Source organism: Manacus vitellinus, unplaced genomic scaffold, assembly GCF_001715985.3.
Source record: "Manacus vitellinus isolate BGI_N305 unplaced genomic scaffold, ASM171598v3 scaffold_16_pilon, whole genome shotgun sequence".
NCBI lineage: Eukaryota > Metazoa > Chordata > Aves > Passeriformes > Pipridae > Manacus > Manacus vitellinus.
The window spans coordinates 8599329-8620051 of record NW_021939189.1 but is presented as its reverse complement, the minus strand read 5'-3'; the positions used below and the strand labels follow the sequence as shown (position 1 = coordinate 8620051).

General features: G+C 45.2%; 2 protein-coding genes across 4 annotated transcripts in view; both read right to left on the bottom strand.

The window, feature by feature from the left end:
- FAH (fumarylacetoacetate hydrolase) lies at window positions 1-16648 on the bottom strand. Its single transcript, XM_008925394.3, has 14 exons — window positions 16446-16648; window positions 14105-14215; window positions 13347-13468; window positions 12213-12262; window positions 10627-10717; window positions 10004-10101; window positions 9686-9738; window positions 8513-8612; window positions 7683-7813; window positions 6880-6955; window positions 6227-6273; window positions 4997-5098; window positions 3891-4008; window positions 1-224 (listed from the first exon to the last, which is right to left on the bottom strand). The coding sequence occupies exons 1-14, from the start codon at window positions 16638-16640 to the stop codon at window positions 145-147; spliced, it is 1374 nt and encodes a 457-aa protein (XP_008923642.2). The 5' UTR covers window positions 16641-16648; the 3' UTR covers window positions 1-144.
- A 2971-nt stretch (window positions 16649-19619) lies between these two features.
- Window positions 19620-20723, bottom strand: part of ZFAND6 (zinc finger AN1-type containing 6) — a 36396-nt gene continuing 35292 nt past the window's right edge. For all 3 annotated transcript variants that reach the window (XM_018069694.3, XM_018069692.2, XM_018069691.2), the window contains one exon: window positions 19620-20626. In XM_018069694.3, the coding sequence (XP_017925183.1) occupies window positions 20478-20626 (149 nt within the window). In that variant the 3' untranslated portion in view covers window positions 19620-20477. The remainder of the gene's footprint in view (window positions 20627-20723) is intronic.

Below are 20723 nucleotides of genomic sequence, written 5' to 3'. Positions count from 1 at the left end.
TTCATCTTTAAGATATTTATTGATAATTAAAAATAATAAGATTTCAATCACTCATATAAAAATAATAAATCTGAGTAAAGCAGCGTGACTGGTAGAGGTGGGGGGAAGAGTTTCTTCTCCTCAGATGTCACCTTACTCCAGTCATCAGGGATTTGACAGAGCTGGAAGGATTTTTCCCGAGCACTGGCCAAATCCCACGCGGAAGCCGTTGCCCTGGCAGTAACCTAAGGGACAGAAAACAACAGACAGCTTGTTCTGTAAGGACAGCAGGATTTTACCAGGAATAAAAGTGAATAAAGGCATAAAGAGACCAAAACCAAGTGAAAACATATCAGAAATTCAATGAGGGGTAAAAAAACCCCAAACACCTGGAAGAGTTCAAGTAGCTCAGAGATATAAGAAAAAAAAGAAGCACAAAATGTTAACTACAGCAATATGCAAGTTCAGTGAATTGATCAAAGAGCAAACAAGATATGCAATATTTCTGTTTTCAAACCTAACCTGGAGCACCATCAATCTAACTGGCAAAGCCATTTGCTGCCTCGTCCAGCCCTGCAATTAATCAAGTAAATCTGGATTCTCTTTCTGGAGCATTAGGTCTGCTCTTGGGACATCAGGATGCTTACAGCCAGAAAGATGGTCATTAAACCTTGCCAAACAGCAGGACCTACCCTTGCAGAAGTTGTTTTGCTTTCTAAAATCAAGTGGTTTAGTTCCAGGAAAAACTCGGCATCTGAGTCAAAGTACTCATTTATCCTCTCTGACAGATGTGGAAGGTCTGCTGGCTGCTGCTGAACTCGTGGGGCTGTGACAGAATCTCTAACTCTGGGACAACTCAATCTCTCCCTACTCCTGTGTGATGGAGGAGATGACATTGGGATGGAGATGCCACAGCGCCTCTTGCTGCCACAGGCCAGCCAAGCTGCTCCAGAAACAGCATCCACCAGCAAAGCTGCAGGCAAGGCAGGGGAGGAGACACAGCCAGGGCCTTCTGGCCCATCTGGGAAGTCTATTCTAGGAAGAAACAGCTGAGGAGACCTACTGTAGCTTTCTGCTACAACAGCTGATCAAAGGGAGGACACAAGTGGCATATGCTGGATTTTAAGGACTGATTTCATAGTTAGAGATGGATTTTCCTGATGGAATACATCAACCTTCCCTGCACGTGATAAGAAACAGCTGCCTTCAAGAGGCCAAGATGGAGCTAAACAGAACAGACCTTAACTCTAATTCCCATCCTTAGCACAGGTCAGTGGAAATCACCTAAGAGGAAGAGGATGGGTGGGCTCAGGCTGCAGGGTAGCCAAAGTTAGCACAAGGACAGACCCTGCAGCTCTAACCCACGGTGCAGCTCTCACAGCCAGGCTGAAATGAAGTTTTCCCAAGGACAGCAGTGCCTGTAAATGCTTGTGTAAAGCCACAGACACCATCCCAGTGTCTGCCAGGTAATCCTCATCCATAAACAATACTGGAGTAAGGTGCTGTAAGGCTCAGCTCCGCTTCCATTTGTCTCATTAGGCTTCATTGCCAGCTTTCCTTTGAGTGCCAGCTTATTATTTCAGTCTAGTTTAGTTATTCCCGCTGTCAGCCACGATTTAAAGCAGCACCAAGGAGAAGCACATTAAATAAAGCGAGCTCTGTGCTGCCAGCAGCCCTGGCCTGAGCTGTATGTGTGCCAAGGAGCTACTGAGGGGTTTTTGCAGCTGGCTGCCACACACCATCAGCAGCCCGTCCCCTGCAATGCTCCCTCCCTGACACATTTCTTGGGAGAAAGAAATATATTTCTCTCATTTTATGTGTTAGGTCTCTGAAATAGCTCCCACATGGCGAACAAGAATATGAGATTGAAACAGGAAACTAAAAATGATGGGTTGGGTACTTGGAAGCACCTCGGGGATAAGATGGAATAGCACTAGCCCTGCCTCAAGAGTGCCTTAAGGCACTGGACCTGCCATACATAACTAAACAGGAGCAGATCCCAAACTGTCCCAGCAGACAGCCCCAGCAGCACCTGGCTCTTTGCAATGCCCTGACCACCACAGTCACAAACTGCTGCCAGTGTAAAATAGCCCAGCAGATCAATGAACATGAGACTGTCCCACTGGGCCCACAGTGCCTTCATCCAGGTCAACACCAGTGCCACTCTGCCATCTTTAATGGCTAAAGACATTCGAGATTCAAGTATTTATGTAAGTAACACAGCTTGTTCTGGGCATGAAGAATAGCATGGGTTATGGACCAATCCCATTTGTCCCTGAGGTGGATCCCCATGGCAGCAGTTCCCAAACCACAAGGTGCTTCTCACCAATAAGGACCATCAGCATGAACATCGAAAAGGATGTTCATCATACTTAACTATACCCTAATTTAGGGCTCCTGGCATAGTTAGTGGAGGGAGATTGGCAACTCTGGAGGGCAGTGTGGCACTTGGAATTGCTGGAGGAGTGTCTCTGCACTGGATATATAGGGAGCCTGTAGAGAGCAGTGTCACATTCCTACACGTGTCAGCATGAGTAGTTGTGGGGTTGTTGGGAGGCTGAAGGATGTCAGAGGTATTGGGGACTCCTGGTTTTCATTATCTATGGCTCTGTCCAGTACCTCTCAATCTCCAGTTGTCTCAGCATCTCCCTCTGTAAAACTTGCAGCACCTCACAGAAACACAATTTTCAAGGCTATTGCACAGGCTGCCAGGTGGGAGACACTGGGGCTCTGGCTGCAGCACCACCAAAACCACTTATAGAGCCATTGCTTGGGAGACTGGAATACGTACATTGCTTTCTTTTTTCATCACAGAAAAGTTCTTGGGTTTTGTTAAAAATCTTTCTGAAAAAAAATGATAATATTAGACTGTTTTGTCAAAAATTCTAAAAGTCCTGGTTGGATTAAGAAGGCACAGGTACGTAGGCTCACAGTAGCATCACACCTTCAGGTTGCTCACAGGCATTAGTCACTCACATTTTATCTGCCCTCAGTCACACCTGTTAGTGTTTTCCCATTGCTTGAGCCATTTGTTCCTGTGCAGACTATCTCTGATCACATTAGCAGGATGGAGCAGCTCAGAGCCAGGCTGGACCTCACCTGATGACGCGCAACATCCCACAAAACATTCCCTAAAAATTCAGTAAGCAACATAGCAAAGACATGCAGGCGTGAACCAAAAGTTTCTCATGACTGTTCTTGCCAAATATCTGCCACTTCAAAGCCATAAAGGGGTTGAAAAGAGGAAAGTTAAAAATACATTTGTTTTGCGCTAGGTTTGGGTTAAAAAGAAGTAGGAGTGGGATTAAGATCACAAAACACCGTGGTAGATTTTAATTCACAAAATCCTTAGTTCATAGAGATGAAAACTAAAATCATGTCCCAGCATGAAATAGCTCTGAAGCAGAGCCCTTTTCAGAGGGGAATTGGTCAGCTGTTCTAGCAGGCTTCATGCTGTTTCCCACATATTTGATTTGCAACACACTTCATTGAAGATGCCCAGGCTACAAATGAAATATTATTTGCAGAATAACTTCTTTCAGCATTTGCTGAGTTCTGCTCTACATGCAAACTTGAACTGTGGTGGCAGCAATACATCAACTGCTTCTAGTCTCAGGGTATTTTTACCCTTAAAGGCAAACCTAGCTCCATCATCCCCTTAGCAGTCACACACCAGCATAGCAAGAGCCTTAAATACTTAGCAAAGCCAACAACCTCATCTGGAAAGCATTTATGGCAGGGAAATTTCTATCTACCTGCTTTTGCCTCCTGGCAGGTAGGATGGAAACAACTGTGCTTGCATGGCAGGTATGTACAGAGCAGCCCATGTCTGCACCAGGTGCTTGCCCTGCTGGGATCAATCCATGGAACTGTGTCCTTGATGCAGTGTAAGAGCAGCTATCCACCAGTACCTGTCAGAATGATTTCATCTCCGTCCTGCAGGAATTTACGAGACTGTCCACTGCCAATGGGGATTTCTTTTGTTCCATTCCAGGACAGCTCCAGCATGGAGCCGAAGCTCTCTGGCTCCTGCAGGAAGAGTTTATAAACAAATTAACAACTTTTTAGTATCTCTCCTGCTGTTCAGCTACTTGCTGCTGGGACCAGACACACAAGTATGTTACCTCTAAGGAACAGAGTTTTGCTGTTGATTTAATTCATTGACACATTGGCTTCTTTCCCTGTCTTTGCATTTTAATTGCTTGCTGGCTATCAGCAGTGATGTTTACAGCTGTTATCTGGTGCGTTTAACACAGTGCTCAACCCTGTAAAAGCAGTTTGGGTCTGCCACAGCAAGAATGGAAACAAATGGAGGAGACTTCTACAAATCCATTGCTTTTATGTGGTCACGTTTCAGATTTTTAATTACATTTTGTTCTTCAAAAGAGCAAAGCTGGCGAATGTTTGTGAATCTCTAATGTCATTCTGCCAGTACAATAGCTAGAAGACTCAAAAAGCACATGAGAAATGCTCAAACTGGAAGTACAGGCATCCCATCTTGAAAACAACTTACCTGAGGCTGTCTTTGAGACAGCATGTACAGGATTTGTATTTGGTGTTACTGAAAGTGTGAGTTACCCATAAATTGTAACAATCGCCCATATGGTAGTTCAAGGGGAATAACAGCTTGTGAAGTTGGCTCCAAGTTCACTGGAGAAACTAAAAGTTATACCCGTGCACCTTTTACATTCTTAGCAGACTTTCATAGAGGGTAAATGGGCTCTCTGGATGCTTGGACACAGAAATTAATTTGCATCTATTGTAAAACAATTATTAGAGAAAGGAATGCAGGAGAGGCTAAAAACCAAACACCAATTAAAAAGAGAAAAACGAAACCAAAAACTCCTCACAGTGTGATTTTGGGGCTACCAAAGCAGCAGCAGATCAAAGTGCCTGGGAAAGAACTGCAAATAGTTCCGTGGCTGCTCAGATCAGCCAGGATTCTGACCCAAGCCCTGCTCAGCTGGTTCTGGATCACTGACCAGCTGCCAGTGATTGTCACTATTTAAACACTTACAGGTCCACTGATGGTGCCAGAGGCCAGGAGATCTCCAGGTCTGAGGTTGCACCCATTGATGGAATGATGAGCCAGCTGCTGTTTCATGGTCCAGTACATGTGCTGGAGGAAGCAGGAAGAGGATGCTAAAGCAATGAGGGACAAACCCCTCTGGTGTGCCACTAGGCTATGCAAAATATATTGCATTCTCGGGATGATGCTGGTAAGACTGTCCCTAAAGGAAAAATTCTCTCTTTAATCAGGAAACTTCAACAACCTAAAAGTAACATCCACAGTTACTAAGTAACTGCATTCTGAGCAGTTATGTGGCCTGGTTGATAGCATTTATAAAACACATACTTTAACATGCAATTTAGTTCTCTAAAATTTCCCTTTTTTCAGCTGGATGTGATTTTCCCTTTTCTTCTTCCTCTCTAAGGCCAGCACTACTGACCCAGGCTCCATGATTAAGTCCAGTATTTTAATGGCTTTACAGAAAAATCTCCTTATTACTGATTTGCTGACTACTGATTTACTGATTAAGGTAATTACTATGCAAAGAACCAAATATGAATATGAAATTGATTGAGAAATGCTGCAGCTGGCACTCAGATCTCCTGGCTTCAATCAGTGGGTAGAGGCAGAGCTGCCACACTGCCCACAGAAGGGCTGGGGCAGACCCAGGCTGGCAGCAGTGAGTTACATCTAAATTGGAGCTGTGGCTGCAGAGCTGTATTGCACCTTGACAAGGCAAGAGGCAATTCCCTCTCCCTATGAGCCCTCTGCTCCCACTGCCAGATGGGCACATAACTTAGGATGCTCTGAGCACCCCAAACCAAGCAGTGGAAAGAGCTGCCCCCTTCCTCAGTGCTTGAGCACCCAGGAGGTTCCATCTCACAGGGGTGAACTATCACCACCCTCCAACCTTTTCCCTCTGTCTCCTGTGCAGACACACACCAGGCTGGATCTTCAGCTGCATTGGAACAGGCTGCCCAGGGAAGTGGTGGAATCATTACCACCCCTGGAAGTGTTCAAAAGGCGTGTGGGTGTGAGGGACACGGTTTAGTGGTGGACTTGGCAGTGGGGGGTTAACATCTGGGCTCAATGATCTTGGAGGTCTTTTGCAACCTTAGTGATTCCATGATTCTATTTTATGATTCTACTGCAAAAAAACAGAGTTTAAAACTGCCTAAGGCTGGAGCTGATGGCATCAGCAAGACTGCAAACAAACAAAACATACTGGAGTCTTACCTTGAAATTGGATCTGCATATAGTAGTTGATGTGTTCATTCCTTCTCCTGCAGAAAATAAGGAGTAAGAAAGAGAGAAGCAATTTGTTTGTGTTGGATGAATGATGTTGGAGTCTTTTATTTTACAGATGAATGGAGACTTCTTTTGCCATTGTAATCCCTAGTGAGAAACCAGTAATAACATTTTTTATTGCTACAGAGACCAGTATTTCATAGAAAACAAGTGGGTTTTTCCGATGGATAGCACCGGAGTAGCATCAAGCTGCTCATTTTCTATTCTCTGCTCTCCTACAGGAGCAACACTTGGACCTAGCAGTTAGCAGGGCCATGAGCTGGGGTCTGAGCTGAGTTGACATCTGGATCCCACACACATGTGCACTTTCCATGCCCCACTTTCCCCTGCCCATGCAAGGAGACCCCACAGGGACCCTCCTCATCAAAAGCCGACCATCTGGGAAGGCATTCCCTCCTTGGCACATTGCTGTATGGCCAATGGGGAGCAAGAACAGCTTTGCTTCTTTCTCTGAGAGGCAATCTGGGCAAAGATGGAAAAGAAGGACTGTGAAACCAAGAGCAAAGTGACTGAACAATATGGTGATTCTGCAATCCTTAATTGGCAATTTCAGCTTTGTAACCCACTCAGCTTTGCTGTACCTTTAATAGCAACGAAGAGATTGATATCAAAAGTGTAGGGTTCTTTATCCTGAAGGTAGGGCAGTGGCTTGGGATCCTAAAAGTACATAAAATACATCACAGTCTAAATAAACAGAAAGGAAAAATTCCATAAGCCACCCGAGAGACTTTTTGTTTACCCAGCCTGTGCTGCCCACCCCATTCATTTCACTGTTCTTACTGCTCAGGTTATCACTTTGACTGGTCTCATGAACACACATAGAAAGATCTCTCTGAGCAGATAGGATATCCCTACAATCTGATTCCTTTTTCTGCACTTGGGCTCCAAAAGCCATCTCCATCATTTCCACGTGGATGTTTGCCCTATGCCAGCACAGAGAAGATGGTGAGGTCTCTGCAAGACTCTGTTACCCTTTCCAATTTAACTAAACATTTACATAATGCAGACAACTGGAAATGATTGAACAAAGTGTTTTGGCTTGAGTCCACCCTCTCTCCATTGCCTGCTGGATGCTCAGTGCTACCAAAAGAAGATCTCTGACCAGTTTATTTTCCAGGTGTTTTAAAGGAGATGATTTTTCTGCCCTGTTAAAGCAGGATGACTCAGGGCACCACGTGCCAGGGCCAGTGACATCAATGAGCACTTGAACTCAGAGGGCCCTGGTGCCTTCATATGTTCTGAAGCAGAATCACACTTGTAAACTCCATGAAGAAAATGCCTGGCATTTATACAGCTCAGTGATTTCCACTGATGGGACCTTCCAGCTCTGCTGACATTTTTCTACCACTGCTTTTCCTTTATTTCAACCCTTTCTCCTGCTGACCTGGACAGGGTTTGGCAACACAAATGGCATGAGAGCTTCCATGGTAACAACCCACGGAGAGATGGTTGTGCCAAGGCTCTTGCTCAGGAAGGGACCCAGAGGAACGTATTCCCATTTCTGGATGTCACGGGCTAGGAAGAGAAAATTCAAAGCAATGCAGTTAAATGTATCCTAGGAGTTGCACAGCCATCAGACCTGTGAAAGAGTAACATGAATCAGAAATGTTACCCCCACCCTTTTCTAGCCATTGTGCCCAAATCCTAATTTCAATCCATCCCTTTTGGACCTTCAACCCCATTTTCTTTGACCAGCGAGATTAGGAAGAAAAGTCAGCAATAAGTAAAATAAGTCAGGCCATCCCCATATAACCAGCATTTTTATCCCCAGTTTAATTAATGCTTTTACACCCAGCTAATGGTCTTTGCCAGTCAGAGGGCCAATTTCAACCAGTTAAATCTTTGTAGAGACTGAGGGATTTGTGATTGCCAAATCCTTTTCCTTCTCCTGACACTGAAATCAATCACCATCCTTGGAATCACCATCCTCAGGGCTGCTCTATCCCTGCCCAGAAGAAACTAGACTGATATTAGCTCTTCTATAAGTAAATAAATCTTCATTAGGCAGTAATTTCTGCTTCTACTGATTGATTGAAGACGGATTAATATAGACACTGAGAAATACAGACAGCACTTCATTTTCATCCCTTCCAACTGTACCCAGTGGTTTCAAGGATTGCTATTCTACTATTAAAATATGTAATTTATCCCTCTCTAAGGTTTCTCATGACACTGTAACCCCCTCTCCAGGCAGATTCCTGCAGCACTGGTTACCGCTCCAGTCGTTCATAAGGACCATCCCAAAGATGTGCTCGTGGGCTTTGCTGATAGGAATTGGCTCCCCATACTTGTTTCCAGGACCTACAAAGAATGCCTGAAATTGAAAAGCAACACACTGATTGAGGGTTTTTTAAGCTAAAAATCCTCACTGCACAGAGGATTACAGGCACCAGCAACAGAGGCTGGACAGGACAGGCTGTGCATTTCCCATACACATTTAGATTTAAAAACCTGTGGCCTACTCCCTCTTTCTTCCCTTCCATGAAGCGGGCAGGCTTGATTTACTTAAGAACACTGTGTTGCTAAGAGACAGGCATTAAACAAGGGCACGATGTTGTCAAAACGAAGGAGTGAAAAACAGTCCCTCCTAATTACAATCCGGATGCAGAACAAGTTTGCCCACTGAAAGGACTCTGCCACAGACAGTGAACAGGAAAGAGTTTAAAGTCATCTGAGGGAATGCTGAACGTGGCTGGAGCCTGTTGTGACAGTGGAGAAGAGGAGGTAGATGGAGAAATGTGACCACTAAATAAAACAGGTCATGAACTGGGTGCCTGCACCCGCTCCCTTAGGAAATGTACAGTCAGAGCACATGGCAGAGGATTCTATGAGGAATCAGTTGTCTCTTTCTGCCAACAATATGGAAGTTTTTTCTTCTGCTTTCGCAGCAGCCGCCAGTAAAACTCAGGCTGCAAAGAAGAGGTACAGCAGCACCACAGGTACCCCACTTTATGGGACTGCTTCCCCCTTTATAGCACTGATTTACAAAGCACACAGTATTAAAGGCTTTCACCTCATTTTTAGTACAATTTGCCTCAACATCACACTTCTTTCACTTTTTTTTTTTTTAAGAGGAAAGATGGGGAACAAATCATATAAAAATTATATAAATCATTAAAATGACATAAATCTTAATGAACAGTCCTATACAACTCTCCCTTCTGGGAGCAAACCTCCCAGCGAGCTAATGCACCCTCACCACGTCAAAAGGGAAGCTTTTCTCCACAGAACTCTTTACTGCCTGCCACACAAACTGCTCAGAGGGGAACACAGGAATGGACCTTATAGGACATTCAGTTTAGAAGAAGCTAAACCCACCCTTTCTTCCCTGTTTCTATTTTAATGTTTTTTCAAGTGGTAAGGAAAAAAAACCCAAACCCATCTCACCATTTCTAACTCGATATCCAGACGTTTACAAGCACCAAACACTGGAGGTTTATCTGTAGGTAGGAGAAAGAGTATTTTACATCAGGAAGGCAGGTAGGGAAATAGATGTAATGGCCAGAAGAAACAGAGCAGCTGGTGCTGCCTGGCATAAAAACACAAGATGGACTTAACCCACAGCTTTCTCTTGACCTGACCCAAGGCTGGGCTTTAGACAAGGCCTCCCAGACCCTTCCTCTCCACTACTCTGTGATGTGGAGGAAAAGTAAAAAAAAAAAAAAATAAGTAAGAATCCACATTAAAATCCTACCATGGACTCACCATTGTCAGGTTTCATTTGTCCCACAGGTCTCCGGATGGGTGTCCCAGACACCACAACAGACGATGCTCGGCCGTGATAACCAACAGGTAAGTGCAGCCTTGTGAAAGAGCATCACAGAGCATGATTAGCTGGGTACCAGAGCAGCTTTTTGAGGTGGAAGCACCGTGGGGTTGTGAGGTACAAGGAGAGAGCTCTGCAAAGATGGGCTTGATCACTGGCACCTTACTGACTCTGATATAAAGACATGAGTGAACTGTAATCCAAAGCCATGTAGCACTCAAGGCACTTCAGTGCCACTGCTCCAATTAATTCCTTAGAGCTTAAACCCTGGTTTTTTGTCACTCAGCAAAAACTAATTTCTTAGGTAAATCTATCTTTGAACCAGGGGGCTGCAGGGTAACTGGTGTGGCTGCTGCAACAAAATGCAGTGCACTTGGGTGAGGCTGGGAATATGAGGTCTGGAATATCAGTTCTGGTATCAAATTCTTGACTTTGTTCTCATCTGCTATGAATTGAAATCAGAACATTCCTGAAAAACTACTCAGATCATTAAAAATTTATATATACATAGAGATAAGCCTGCAAAATAATTCTGCACTAGAGAAAAATCTAAGCTACCCACCAGTTTGGCATCAGAGCGTTCTCCTTCCCCCTGAACATGATCCCAACGTTTGTGGCATGTTGGCGTGAAGAATAGAAGTCAGTGTAATCTCCTGCATGAGAAGAAAGCCATAAAATAGGGATCAATGGCAGGAAAGTCCCTCATCTGGGGGGGGCTAAAGCACATCATATGCTGCTGGCAATGAAAAGAGCAGAAAAGGAGAGAGCGAGAGTGCTGGGTATGGCCATGTAATTACAGCATGAAGGGGTGATTAACAGTTTACCTATAAATTATGCATACGAAAATGGCTTTCTTTTTTTTTTTTTTTCAGTAGATAAGAGAGGGAACAGCACAGGACATAAAGCAGCGGCCCCCTTTCAGAGACAAGGCAATTCCCAGTGCTTTTCCTCTTGCCGGTGGTACCCCGTGGAGGGACTCGGCTGATAGTCAGGACATCTGCTGCCCTCTGCTGCCATCCTTGCAAACAGCTCCCACCCTTTGGAACCACGGGAAACCGGAGGAAAAGGGGGGAAAACCTCAAATTAGGAGGATGCATTTTCATTATATTGTTTTGTGAGCTCAGTAAGTTCTCCTGCAGCTCCAGGAGGATCCAGCAGTAAGTTATCCCCTGCAGTTTCAGCCTCCCAGCAGAGGATCCAGCCATTCAGGACAAGCAAGAGCCACGCACAGAGCAGAGCTGCAGGTAAGTGTTGTGGAATCCTAAATTCCTTGTATCTCCATGATACACAGCCCCATCACACTGCCAGGGCAGTGCTCTGTTCCCAGCGCTCATGAGAGACAGGAGCCAGCAATTTTTTGACAAGACATATTGAATCTGAAGCTATTTTCAGGGAGGTATCACACCTGTGGGAACTCCACATGGTTCCTTTGGGACAGGCTAGGCTTTGTCCCAAACCGGGTTGTGCTCCATGGAAGTCAAAAGCCCAGTGGGAACAGAGTTGGATGGGAAATGGGCAAGTTTACATCCTTGCTCCTATGAAGGTTATGCCCTCAAGTGACTTTGATCAAGTTGGTTTGGGTCCAAATATAAATTTCTGTTAGAAACAGGAAAATGTTTATATCTCTACATGAATATACTAATTCCAAAGCATTCCATGGCCTCATGGGAGCGGTGGTAAGATCTGGGATGCAGAGTAATGGTCTGGGAGTAGAAACTCATCCCTATTTATGATGCCATGCTAGAGTATCTGCCTTGAAAAATATTGCAAGACCTGAATTATTTTCTGATGGCAAAAGGGGAAATTGTTGGAAACCGAACAAGTGTTTCCTGCCTGGCTGTAGTCACAAAGGCATCACAAAGGTAATCCAATCTGATGACAGGAGTTATGTACCACCAGACAACCCTGATTTAGTGGAAATTGCGTCCAGGAATCTTCTGGCTGCTATTGAGCTTCCCCAGGCTTTTATTCTTGTGCCACAGACAGCACCTACCTTTCATTATGTGCAATAATCTACTTCTGGCTGCTGCAGAACCCATTCCCTGTCACAGCTATGATCTGACTGTCTGAGCAGGCTGGAAACAAAGCAGCTTCTCTGTGCAGGAGCAAAGGACAGTGCTGAGGAGCCCTTGGCTGCAGGGAACTCACCGATGTGGGCGGGCAGGTGCATCGTTGCAGAAGCTTGAGGTACAAACGCTCTGAAATGAAAAATGACGCCTTCAGCTCTCAGAAAACTTGCAACTCTCACCTGTAAGAAGCACGTAAGAGACCGACTTGCTCTCCCAGCTCCTTCCTTAATTTAGTTTGCAAAGCCTTGTAGCAAAAAAACCTTGCAGAAAAAATCTGATGACTGCACAAGCTGCTGTTACTTGAGACGGTTACAGCCAAAAGGAGCATCTGTCAGGGTGCGAGTGGGAAGGAGGGCATGCCTGAGGCCAGCTGGGTTTCCAAGGGGCACAGAGAAACACCCTGTGCCTCTGCTGCGTGGGCAGGATGATTTCATGGGATGTGGCTCTTGAGGTGGCCGATTTGAACTTCTGGCACTGCTCAGGGAAGGTTCAACCGAGGTTCAACCTGCTCCTGCACATGTGTGCCTAAGTCCCCCAGGGAGGAACAGTTCCTGCTGGCTGTCAGGACAGGCACTTGCACCATTTAAAGCATCACTCCAGACACACAAGAAGATATGGGGTTAATGAACATACATTTTCCATCAGCACATCGAGGAGCAGAGCACAGTCCTCCCCTCCTGCCCCTAGGCCACTGCACTGCCCCAACTCTGAAGCCAATCTGCGACCACAGATTCAGTTTTAGCAAAGTCAGGTAGTTGCTGAGGGCAAACTGCTCCAGGTGTGACAGGCAGGGAGGGAGATGCTGGGGAAGGGAGAGGTGAAGACTTGCAGCCACATCTTCATGGAAGGCCACGGTGAAGGGGCCATAACCAGGGAACCAGTCCAGCCCACCCCACACCTGCCTGGGCAGCCCTGCTCAGCCTCCACAGAGAGGCAACAGGTCCAGGCACACCCCAGGGCAGAGCTTGGTGTTTCCAGGTGGAGGGTGACACCCCAGACCTGCAGGCAGTTACAGGATTAATCAGAGAATTATCTTGAGGTAGTAAAGAGAAGGAAGCACTCAATGTGCTCAAACCCCAGTTAATTCCCACATAGGAGGCAGGTGGCCACATTCAGACTTTTGCTTTTGGTGGCTCAGATCACAGGGTGACCTCAGTGACACAGGGCACAGCTGGAAGCTCACCATTCCCACAGCCTCACTCTGCTCCCTCACCTTCTCCTCAGCTCCGTGCTGTCCCTCAGGGTGGGCTCTCCGGCCGACAGCAGCCTCTGGAGTAAAGCCCTCGCCTCCATCCACGCCGGCCGGCCCAGCCCCATGAAGGCGTTCAGGGTGGGCTGGCAGAGACACAGAGGTGGGGGAACAGGGAAAAGACCATGTTTTGTTCATCCTTCACATGCATGAAGATGTCCTGCACTCCCATCCGTGTTGGATGCCTGTGGCCAGGGTTATGCAGCAGTGGCTGCCTAAATCATCCGTCCCACCTGTTCATGACTGCCTGCACCCCCATTCACCCCCCACAAGTCCTCTGCAGCAGGACCTGCTGCATGGTTGCATCACCCCATCCTAACACACCACTTCAGGCCTTAGTGGCTTTGATATCTCAACCAGCTGTAACCAGAGGTCATTTATATTTACCTTTACCCTTAACACAACCTCCCTGTCATTAACATCCCATCCAATTCCTTGCCATGAAGTGTTGAAGGCACAAGTAGGATTGAATTGACATTAAGGCTTTGTGTCGGACCCCTGCATTGCCAAAGGCTGATGACACTTTCACTGAAAATGCTCTTTGGACCCCCAATGCCCCAGCTCTCCTTCCTGTCACACCTGTGATGGTTTTCCCTGTAGCAGAATCTGCCTGACAACACATTTCTAGTTCATGTTCATTATCTCACCACACATTGCAAAAGTCCCTTGTGGAACATTTCTAAATGTGTGTGGAAATTAGAAGAATAGACTTTGATAAATACCTGGTCAAAGACGTGCTGATGTTTGGCAAGAGCTGGTCCATTGAAAAGATGTTTAATGACGCTGAGATCCAAAATCTGGTCTCCAATCGCTACCCCGAGCCTGTGGCGAGGCTGCAAAGCAGCAAGAGGAAGGGGGAAGAGAAGAAGAGATTATCCTTGTAGCCAGAAATTCTCCAAAGAGGGCATGGGGGAAGACAGTGACCACAGTGAGTTTAATCCATCTGGGACAAGGGTCTGATGCCAGGGCAATAGGCCATTAAGAGCCAGTCTATGAGCCTGGCTGCTGAAAAACTTCTATGGGCAGAGCATCGTTGCAGAATTCCGGCCGACCTTGAGAGGTGGAAGACAGCCTCAGCCCCATCCTTTGGGGAAAGGACAGCACAACAAGAAGAGGTTTCTCTCCCTTTCCCCCAGAAGTATTTGCCCACCCCTCATTAATGACAAGCATTGCAGAGTAAGCCTATACACCTGGAATATGCTGTGAAGTAGCCAAATGCTATTGCCCCTTCTACAAGTGAGAAACTGAAGCACAGACAGACAGACTACGGGCAGGATGGATCCCATCCCTATAACCATGTAACAGGAGAGAAAAACAGGCATTTCTGCACCCCAGCTCCTTCCCCGAGGACTCCGGGTGCTCTGGACCGCCCAGACGACACCAGGCACGCAGAGCACCTTGCCCAGGCACATTGTTTCTGTACCACATGGGACGAGGCTGCCCTGCACCACCCATCCTCACACCACACAGCCTGCATGTGAACCCCAGCCTAGACCCTCCCTTCAGGAACAGAGAGGAACGGTGGGTTGTGGCTGCACTGGCTGGACAGATGCAGCCCAAGAGACAAAGCCCCCGTTCATCCCCGGCGCGTGCGGAGCCGGCGGTGCCGGCGGGGCAGCAGCACGGACAGACCCACGGCAGCTCCGCCGCAGCTGCGTGGGGCTAAAAAATGCAGACAAATTTCAATTATTTGTGTCTATAGGCAAACGGAGACAAACTAGTCGCAGTCACTCTGAAAACAAGCTCACCAAAATAACCATCCGTGCTATTAAACCTGGGGTTTTTTTAACCTTTAATTTCTAAACAAGATTCCAAGTGTGGTAGTAAGTATTTATTCAGCAAACATTCCTGGAGAAAAAAAACCTAAAGGTCACGTCAGGTTAATTTGTAACTGGGATAGTCAGGAATGACATCAATTGTTTTACCCTGAAATCATTAAAACATTGGGCTACTTTTAGAATGTTATTTTCCTAAATAATTTCCGTAAGTCCTTGCCTGTCTTGTCACAGGGTTTGAGCGAAGATGTTTTCTTCAAGTAGTTATTGAAGAAGGCAGAAAAATAATCCAACCTTGCTAGATAACAGCACACACATCTAGGAGGAGATTAAATGAACCATCTCAGTTTTATCTTTAGAAAATACCACATCAGAAAACACAATCTTATGGTTTAAATTCTTTTTTTTTTTTTTTAAACCTGCACGGATAAGCAGCAGAAACCAAGAGGTAATCATGAAGTTTCCATGAGCAATGATAAATAAATTCTCTGCTTTTTCCTTCCAAGATGCAGCTCTAGGCATGTTTCCTTTTCTCCAGGAGGACTCATCTCTGGGCCTCCATCCCATCAGGCACTTGGAGGTGTGAGGTTCAGCCTAGCTGGGCTCAGTATTCATGAAAACAGAAACTGGGAGCTACCTTTTCGGCAGAAAGGTGAACCATGTTTTCATATGTGATCATAAATACAAGATCTGAAGCTGGCTCAACCTGTAGCCTTTGGGCACAGCTTTAAATATAACACACTTGCACATGTTTAATGCAGCACTGCATAAACATGCCCAGTAAAACACAACAGGTCAGCTGCAAAAACAGATAAAACATACATTTGGTGCCCTGGTTGAATGTTTTGGCAGCCACTAACCAAACTCACTAAGAGCACTATTTCATGTGGCTTCTTAAGGGTGACATTGTGATTACAATCACTCACAAAAAAGATGAGGGATTAAGTTAAAAAAACTGAGTGTGAACTGTGCTGTGCCTCTACATAGGGAGTGAGAGGATCAAACAGATTTAATGATTTCACAGAAATGGTCAAACACACAAGAACTACCATACATATTAGCCAAAGTACTTCTCATCACTATTAACACTTCTCATTTCTTTTGTGCAGTTTTAAAGAAGATGACATCAAAATAATCACACAAGGAAATGCAGTAGCTACAGGTGGAAGGCTACGCAAGTGTCTGAGGCTGGGAAGTTTTCCTTTCTCCCAGGCTGCCGGGAAATTGTGCTCTCTCATAGCCCTGGAACAATTACAACACCCCAAGGACAAAGTTTGCTGTTACTCACCTCCTCCTTAGTGGAAAAAACCCCATAGGGGAGATTTTGGAGAGGAAAATCCGAGTCCTTGTGTACCTGGATGAAAGACATGCTGAACCCTGAGCAGTCCCCGCTCCCAGATGACAGCACCCACCTCCCGGGTGCTACACGCCTTCCGAGGAGGAAGATCCTCTCCAGGTGTTGTAGCCCAGGGCAGGGAAGCATCAAATCCCACCCTCTGTCCTCAGACACAAACCAATCGCTGCTCAGTAGCCATCCCACCCCCCTGCCCGGTCCCCTGGCAGGTTAATCAGTGCCAGAGCTTTGCCTGAGTCAGCAGCTGTTGACTGCTCCCAGCAGGCAGCGACCCCGGGGAAACAGGGTCTCCCTGCCCACAGTTACCTTTCCTGCAGGCATTCAGAAGATGTGTAGATGTGGCACTTGATTTAGGGGTGGACTTGGCAGTGCTGGGTTAACTGTTGGACTGGATGATCTGGGAGGTCTTTTCCAACTTTAATGCTTCTGTGATTCCACAAACCCTCACACGAAACTGAGGCCTTCCTGTAACAGGTACCCTGCTGCGGGTCAAGGATGCGACCAGACAGCTCCAAGACCAGAGGGAAACCCACTCATTTACCTTCTGAGGGGTCACTTATGTGCCAGGATGCTGGTGAAACGATTATGCCCATGCTGAGCAGTTCTCCCACCAGGAGCTCAGCAGTCCTTGAAGTTGCAAAATTCACACCCAAAACTGCACTTTGTGTGTATTTTAGTTTTGCAATGCTGCACCTCTCTGAGTCCTTCTACTTTCCCCAGATAGTTCCAGCAGCTTAAAACCAGAGAAAAAATGCAGCCAACCATAAAGAGCAGGGAGGCCGATCCTTCTGCTTCCAGTCCTGACTTTCTCCCACCTGCAGGAGAAAATTGACCCATTTTCAGAAGTAGAAACCACTGAGGGAACATCCTTGAAATTAGAACTAAATAGCAGAGACCACCTATTTCCAATAAAAAATTAGATATTTATGACTGCCAAGCCAAAGAATTGGTTTCCTGCTCAATTTTTTTTTTGGCAGTCATCAGAAGAAACGCATCAAGTTTTACAGCCAGAGATTTGTGCAAGATGATACAACAGCATCCATGACAGCCCACCTGGGACAGCCACTTACTAGTGGCTCACAAGGTGCTGTTTAAAGGGGGTTTGTGCATAGCACAAACTTGTGGAGAAGTTCCTGTAAAGTTCCTGTACCTAAGGTACAACTCCGTTCCACTGGCTGTTGGAATTGTTTTAAACACAGTGAAAATGTTTCATAGCAACACTGGAGGATTTGGGTTATAGAACCTGCTTATTCCAAAAACAAAGCAAAACCACATTGAAAGCGTGTTCCAAAACACCCTGTCCAATGCAAGAAGACATTTACTCAAGCATTTTGTAGTGCTGTGAATATGCTGGTGTTGATTAAAATGTTAACCTGCTAACCTCGAGCTGATGACACAAAATACAGAATGAAAAGCAGATCAGCCACCAGGATAACACAGAGCCAATGCCAAGGCAAACAAACATGACACACAATTCTCAGGTGTCAGGGAAAGGTGGATTTCCAGTCCAAATGCAAGTTCATGCATCGGGAGCATATACTCTTTCCATATTCTTAACTCTGAGAGACCTGCACAAGCCAGGCCAAAGGAGGTTTGTTAGATGGCTTGGAGAAGGACAGGTGTGGAAGCAGAACAGCCCAATGCAGACCTGCCTCACTGTGGGCACTGCCAGGAAAGGATCCTGGGAGCACAGCTGCATTTCCTACACTGTGATCAGGAGCCAGAGGTTGTTGCTTTTTAACAGGTGGTGGTAAAGGTAGTGTGTGAATTCCAAAGGCAGTCACTTTTGTTGTATCATTTCTTTTTTCAGTCTCTCAAACACCAGAAAATACAAACATCACTCGCTTTCCCCCCATCGTGAAATCTCTGGTGTCTCCACTCTGCATGGCCCAGAAGTATCAGTCATGTCCAAGGCAGATTGGTGGGGAGGGTGCATAGGGGAGAGAAAGGGACACACTCAGGAAAAGGGAGAGAACAGAAAAGGGGAAGAGGGAGAAATCAAAGTGGATTAGAGAATAGGGAAGTAGCAGCAAAGAGGAAACCAAACAAACAACCACCAAAGATGATGCTGCTGCTCTTCCACGGTCTGTGCTGTGCAAGAGGAAGTGTTCTGAGGAAACACAGGATCTCTGACCCCTGATAAGGCAGGCCATTACTGAAACTTGCCAGTCAGAGTTATTTATTCCTTCCTTTATAAAACCCATGTGCTCATAGATTATGGTTACAACATTTTTGCAAGCACAAGCTACTTCTTTTATTATTGGGTCTTGCAGATTACTTTCTATAGCTACCAGAGAAAGCTCCTTCTGCTGCACAGTTTATATCCCAAATGTAGTGCTTTATCTACTAATTGCCAGCCACAGCTTTTAGAAAGCATTCTGAATTTTAAAGGATGGAGCCAGCTTTGATTAAAAATTTAATGTTTTAAATAAAGCCATGCAATTACATTTATTTCACAAATGCTTCAAAGCAACAGCAAGTCAGCCAGTGAAATTTCAACTGCAGATCAGTACCATTTGGAGGGAAGTTGGTGCTACTTTAGAGTGGTGTTAGGTTTGGTGATAAGCAACACTGGCTGAAGTTTCCATGGCACTACAGAAACCACCTCAAAGTTATGGAGAAGACCAGGGGGGTTGAAGGGTTGAGGCACAGACTTTAATCTCATGACACCTGAAGAAAGACACTTACTGAGCACCTTCACAAGACAATAAAAGAACAATTCCTCCTGCAGTGCTGTCTGTCAGATCCCAAACCCCACGGCTCCATTTCCTAGAACCAGAATCACACACATGGCTGCTCCACATCTCCACTGATCACATCAGTTTTACCTGCAGGTCTGCCCCAGCTCAAGTACATTGTCACAAATGACCCAAACTCCTGCACACGAATGACACACTGCATGGGAAGCAATCCCTGGGCAGAAGCAACACACAAAGTAAAAAGCTTCTGGAAACTGGTGTCTGATAGTTACCAGTGAAAAGGTTAAAAAAAAATGAATCAAAAGTTAGCTGGCATTGGGATAGACATGATTGCTGTGAATAAATACACTGTGAGTAAAGAAATCACCAGTGGAAGGTCCCCATTAAAAGAAAGCAAGAGAAATCCAAGTTATATATGCCAGTGACAGCCACAGGGGCTCAGATTTTTTTAAATTTTATTTAATCAAAGTTAAGACGTGGATAAACATAAATACAGCACAGGTACTTCAGATCATTCTTCATATTTGTGTACAGACAAACTGATGGATGAAATCCCAATGAAAACTGCAGTCAATGAAGTGCATACAGCCTTCCCCCCACACACACAAAAACAAACCCCAATTAAAAAAAAAAAAAAAGAAAACAACAAAAAATCCCCCACACAATCTCAGCACACACTCTCATTACAAATGATTCATACATAAATAGGTAGAGGGTGCAAACAAGCTAATATGCGAACATGTATAACCTCTCGTTAATGGGAAAAAAAACCAGAAGCAGCCATAATGATTAAAATACATTCAGTTACTGATAACTAGTTGTGCCATACAAGGCATTATCAAAAAAAAAAACAAAAAAAAAAGGAAATTGTGCTGCAGAGAAAAGCTATATACAACAAGAAAATAAACTGCAAAGTTAACGCATGCATGTTTTATCCTGGAAAAGCACAGCCCTCCAATATTTTCTCCATGTTTGTTATAAAAGCCCTCTGCACTCAACTAAAATTAAAATGATTTTAAAGGATAATATTTGTAAAGTTTACTTAAGTCTTCAGCCACAGAAAACTGCAATGAAAATAATGTTCAGAGTCATTTTCAAAACAAAAAAAAAATGAAAACAAAAAAATCTATTCATCTGATGACATGCATGATTAAAAGGTCTAGGCAAGATACACTGCTCTACGTTCCTGATGACTAAGGAAAAAAGCTCAAGTCAATTTAATCTGCAGATGGTCAAAGGATTTTTGTATTCCAGCAGAAGCAGCAGTTCAGATCTTCTGGATCTTTTCCCCAACAACTACAGGATTCTCTTTTCTGATCTTCTCAGCAGCATCAGCTTTGTAATTGTAAGAGCAACTGTGTACATCTGAGTAACGGTGCATTCCACAGTAAACGTTCCCACACCGACATTCGAACCCTGTGGACAGAAACAGCAGCTTAGACATTTCAACATTCTTAATTACACTGGCTTGTTTTAAATCCTGAATGTATTCACTCACTAGCAATAAATCTCA

Coding starts and splice junctions, on each gene's coding strand:
- FAH (XM_008925394.3), bottom strand. CDS start 16,640: ATGCTTCCCTGCCCTGGGCTACAACACCTGGAGAGGATCTTCCTCCTC. Junction 12,263..13,346: donor AGCACGGAGCTGAGGAGAAG/GTGAGGGAGCAG, acceptor TTTTCATTTCAG/AGCGTTTGTACCTCAAGCTT. Junction 6,274..6,879: donor TCTCTTCGTTGCTATTAAAG/GTACAGCAAAGC, acceptor TATTTTCTGCAG/GAGAAGGAATGAACACATCA.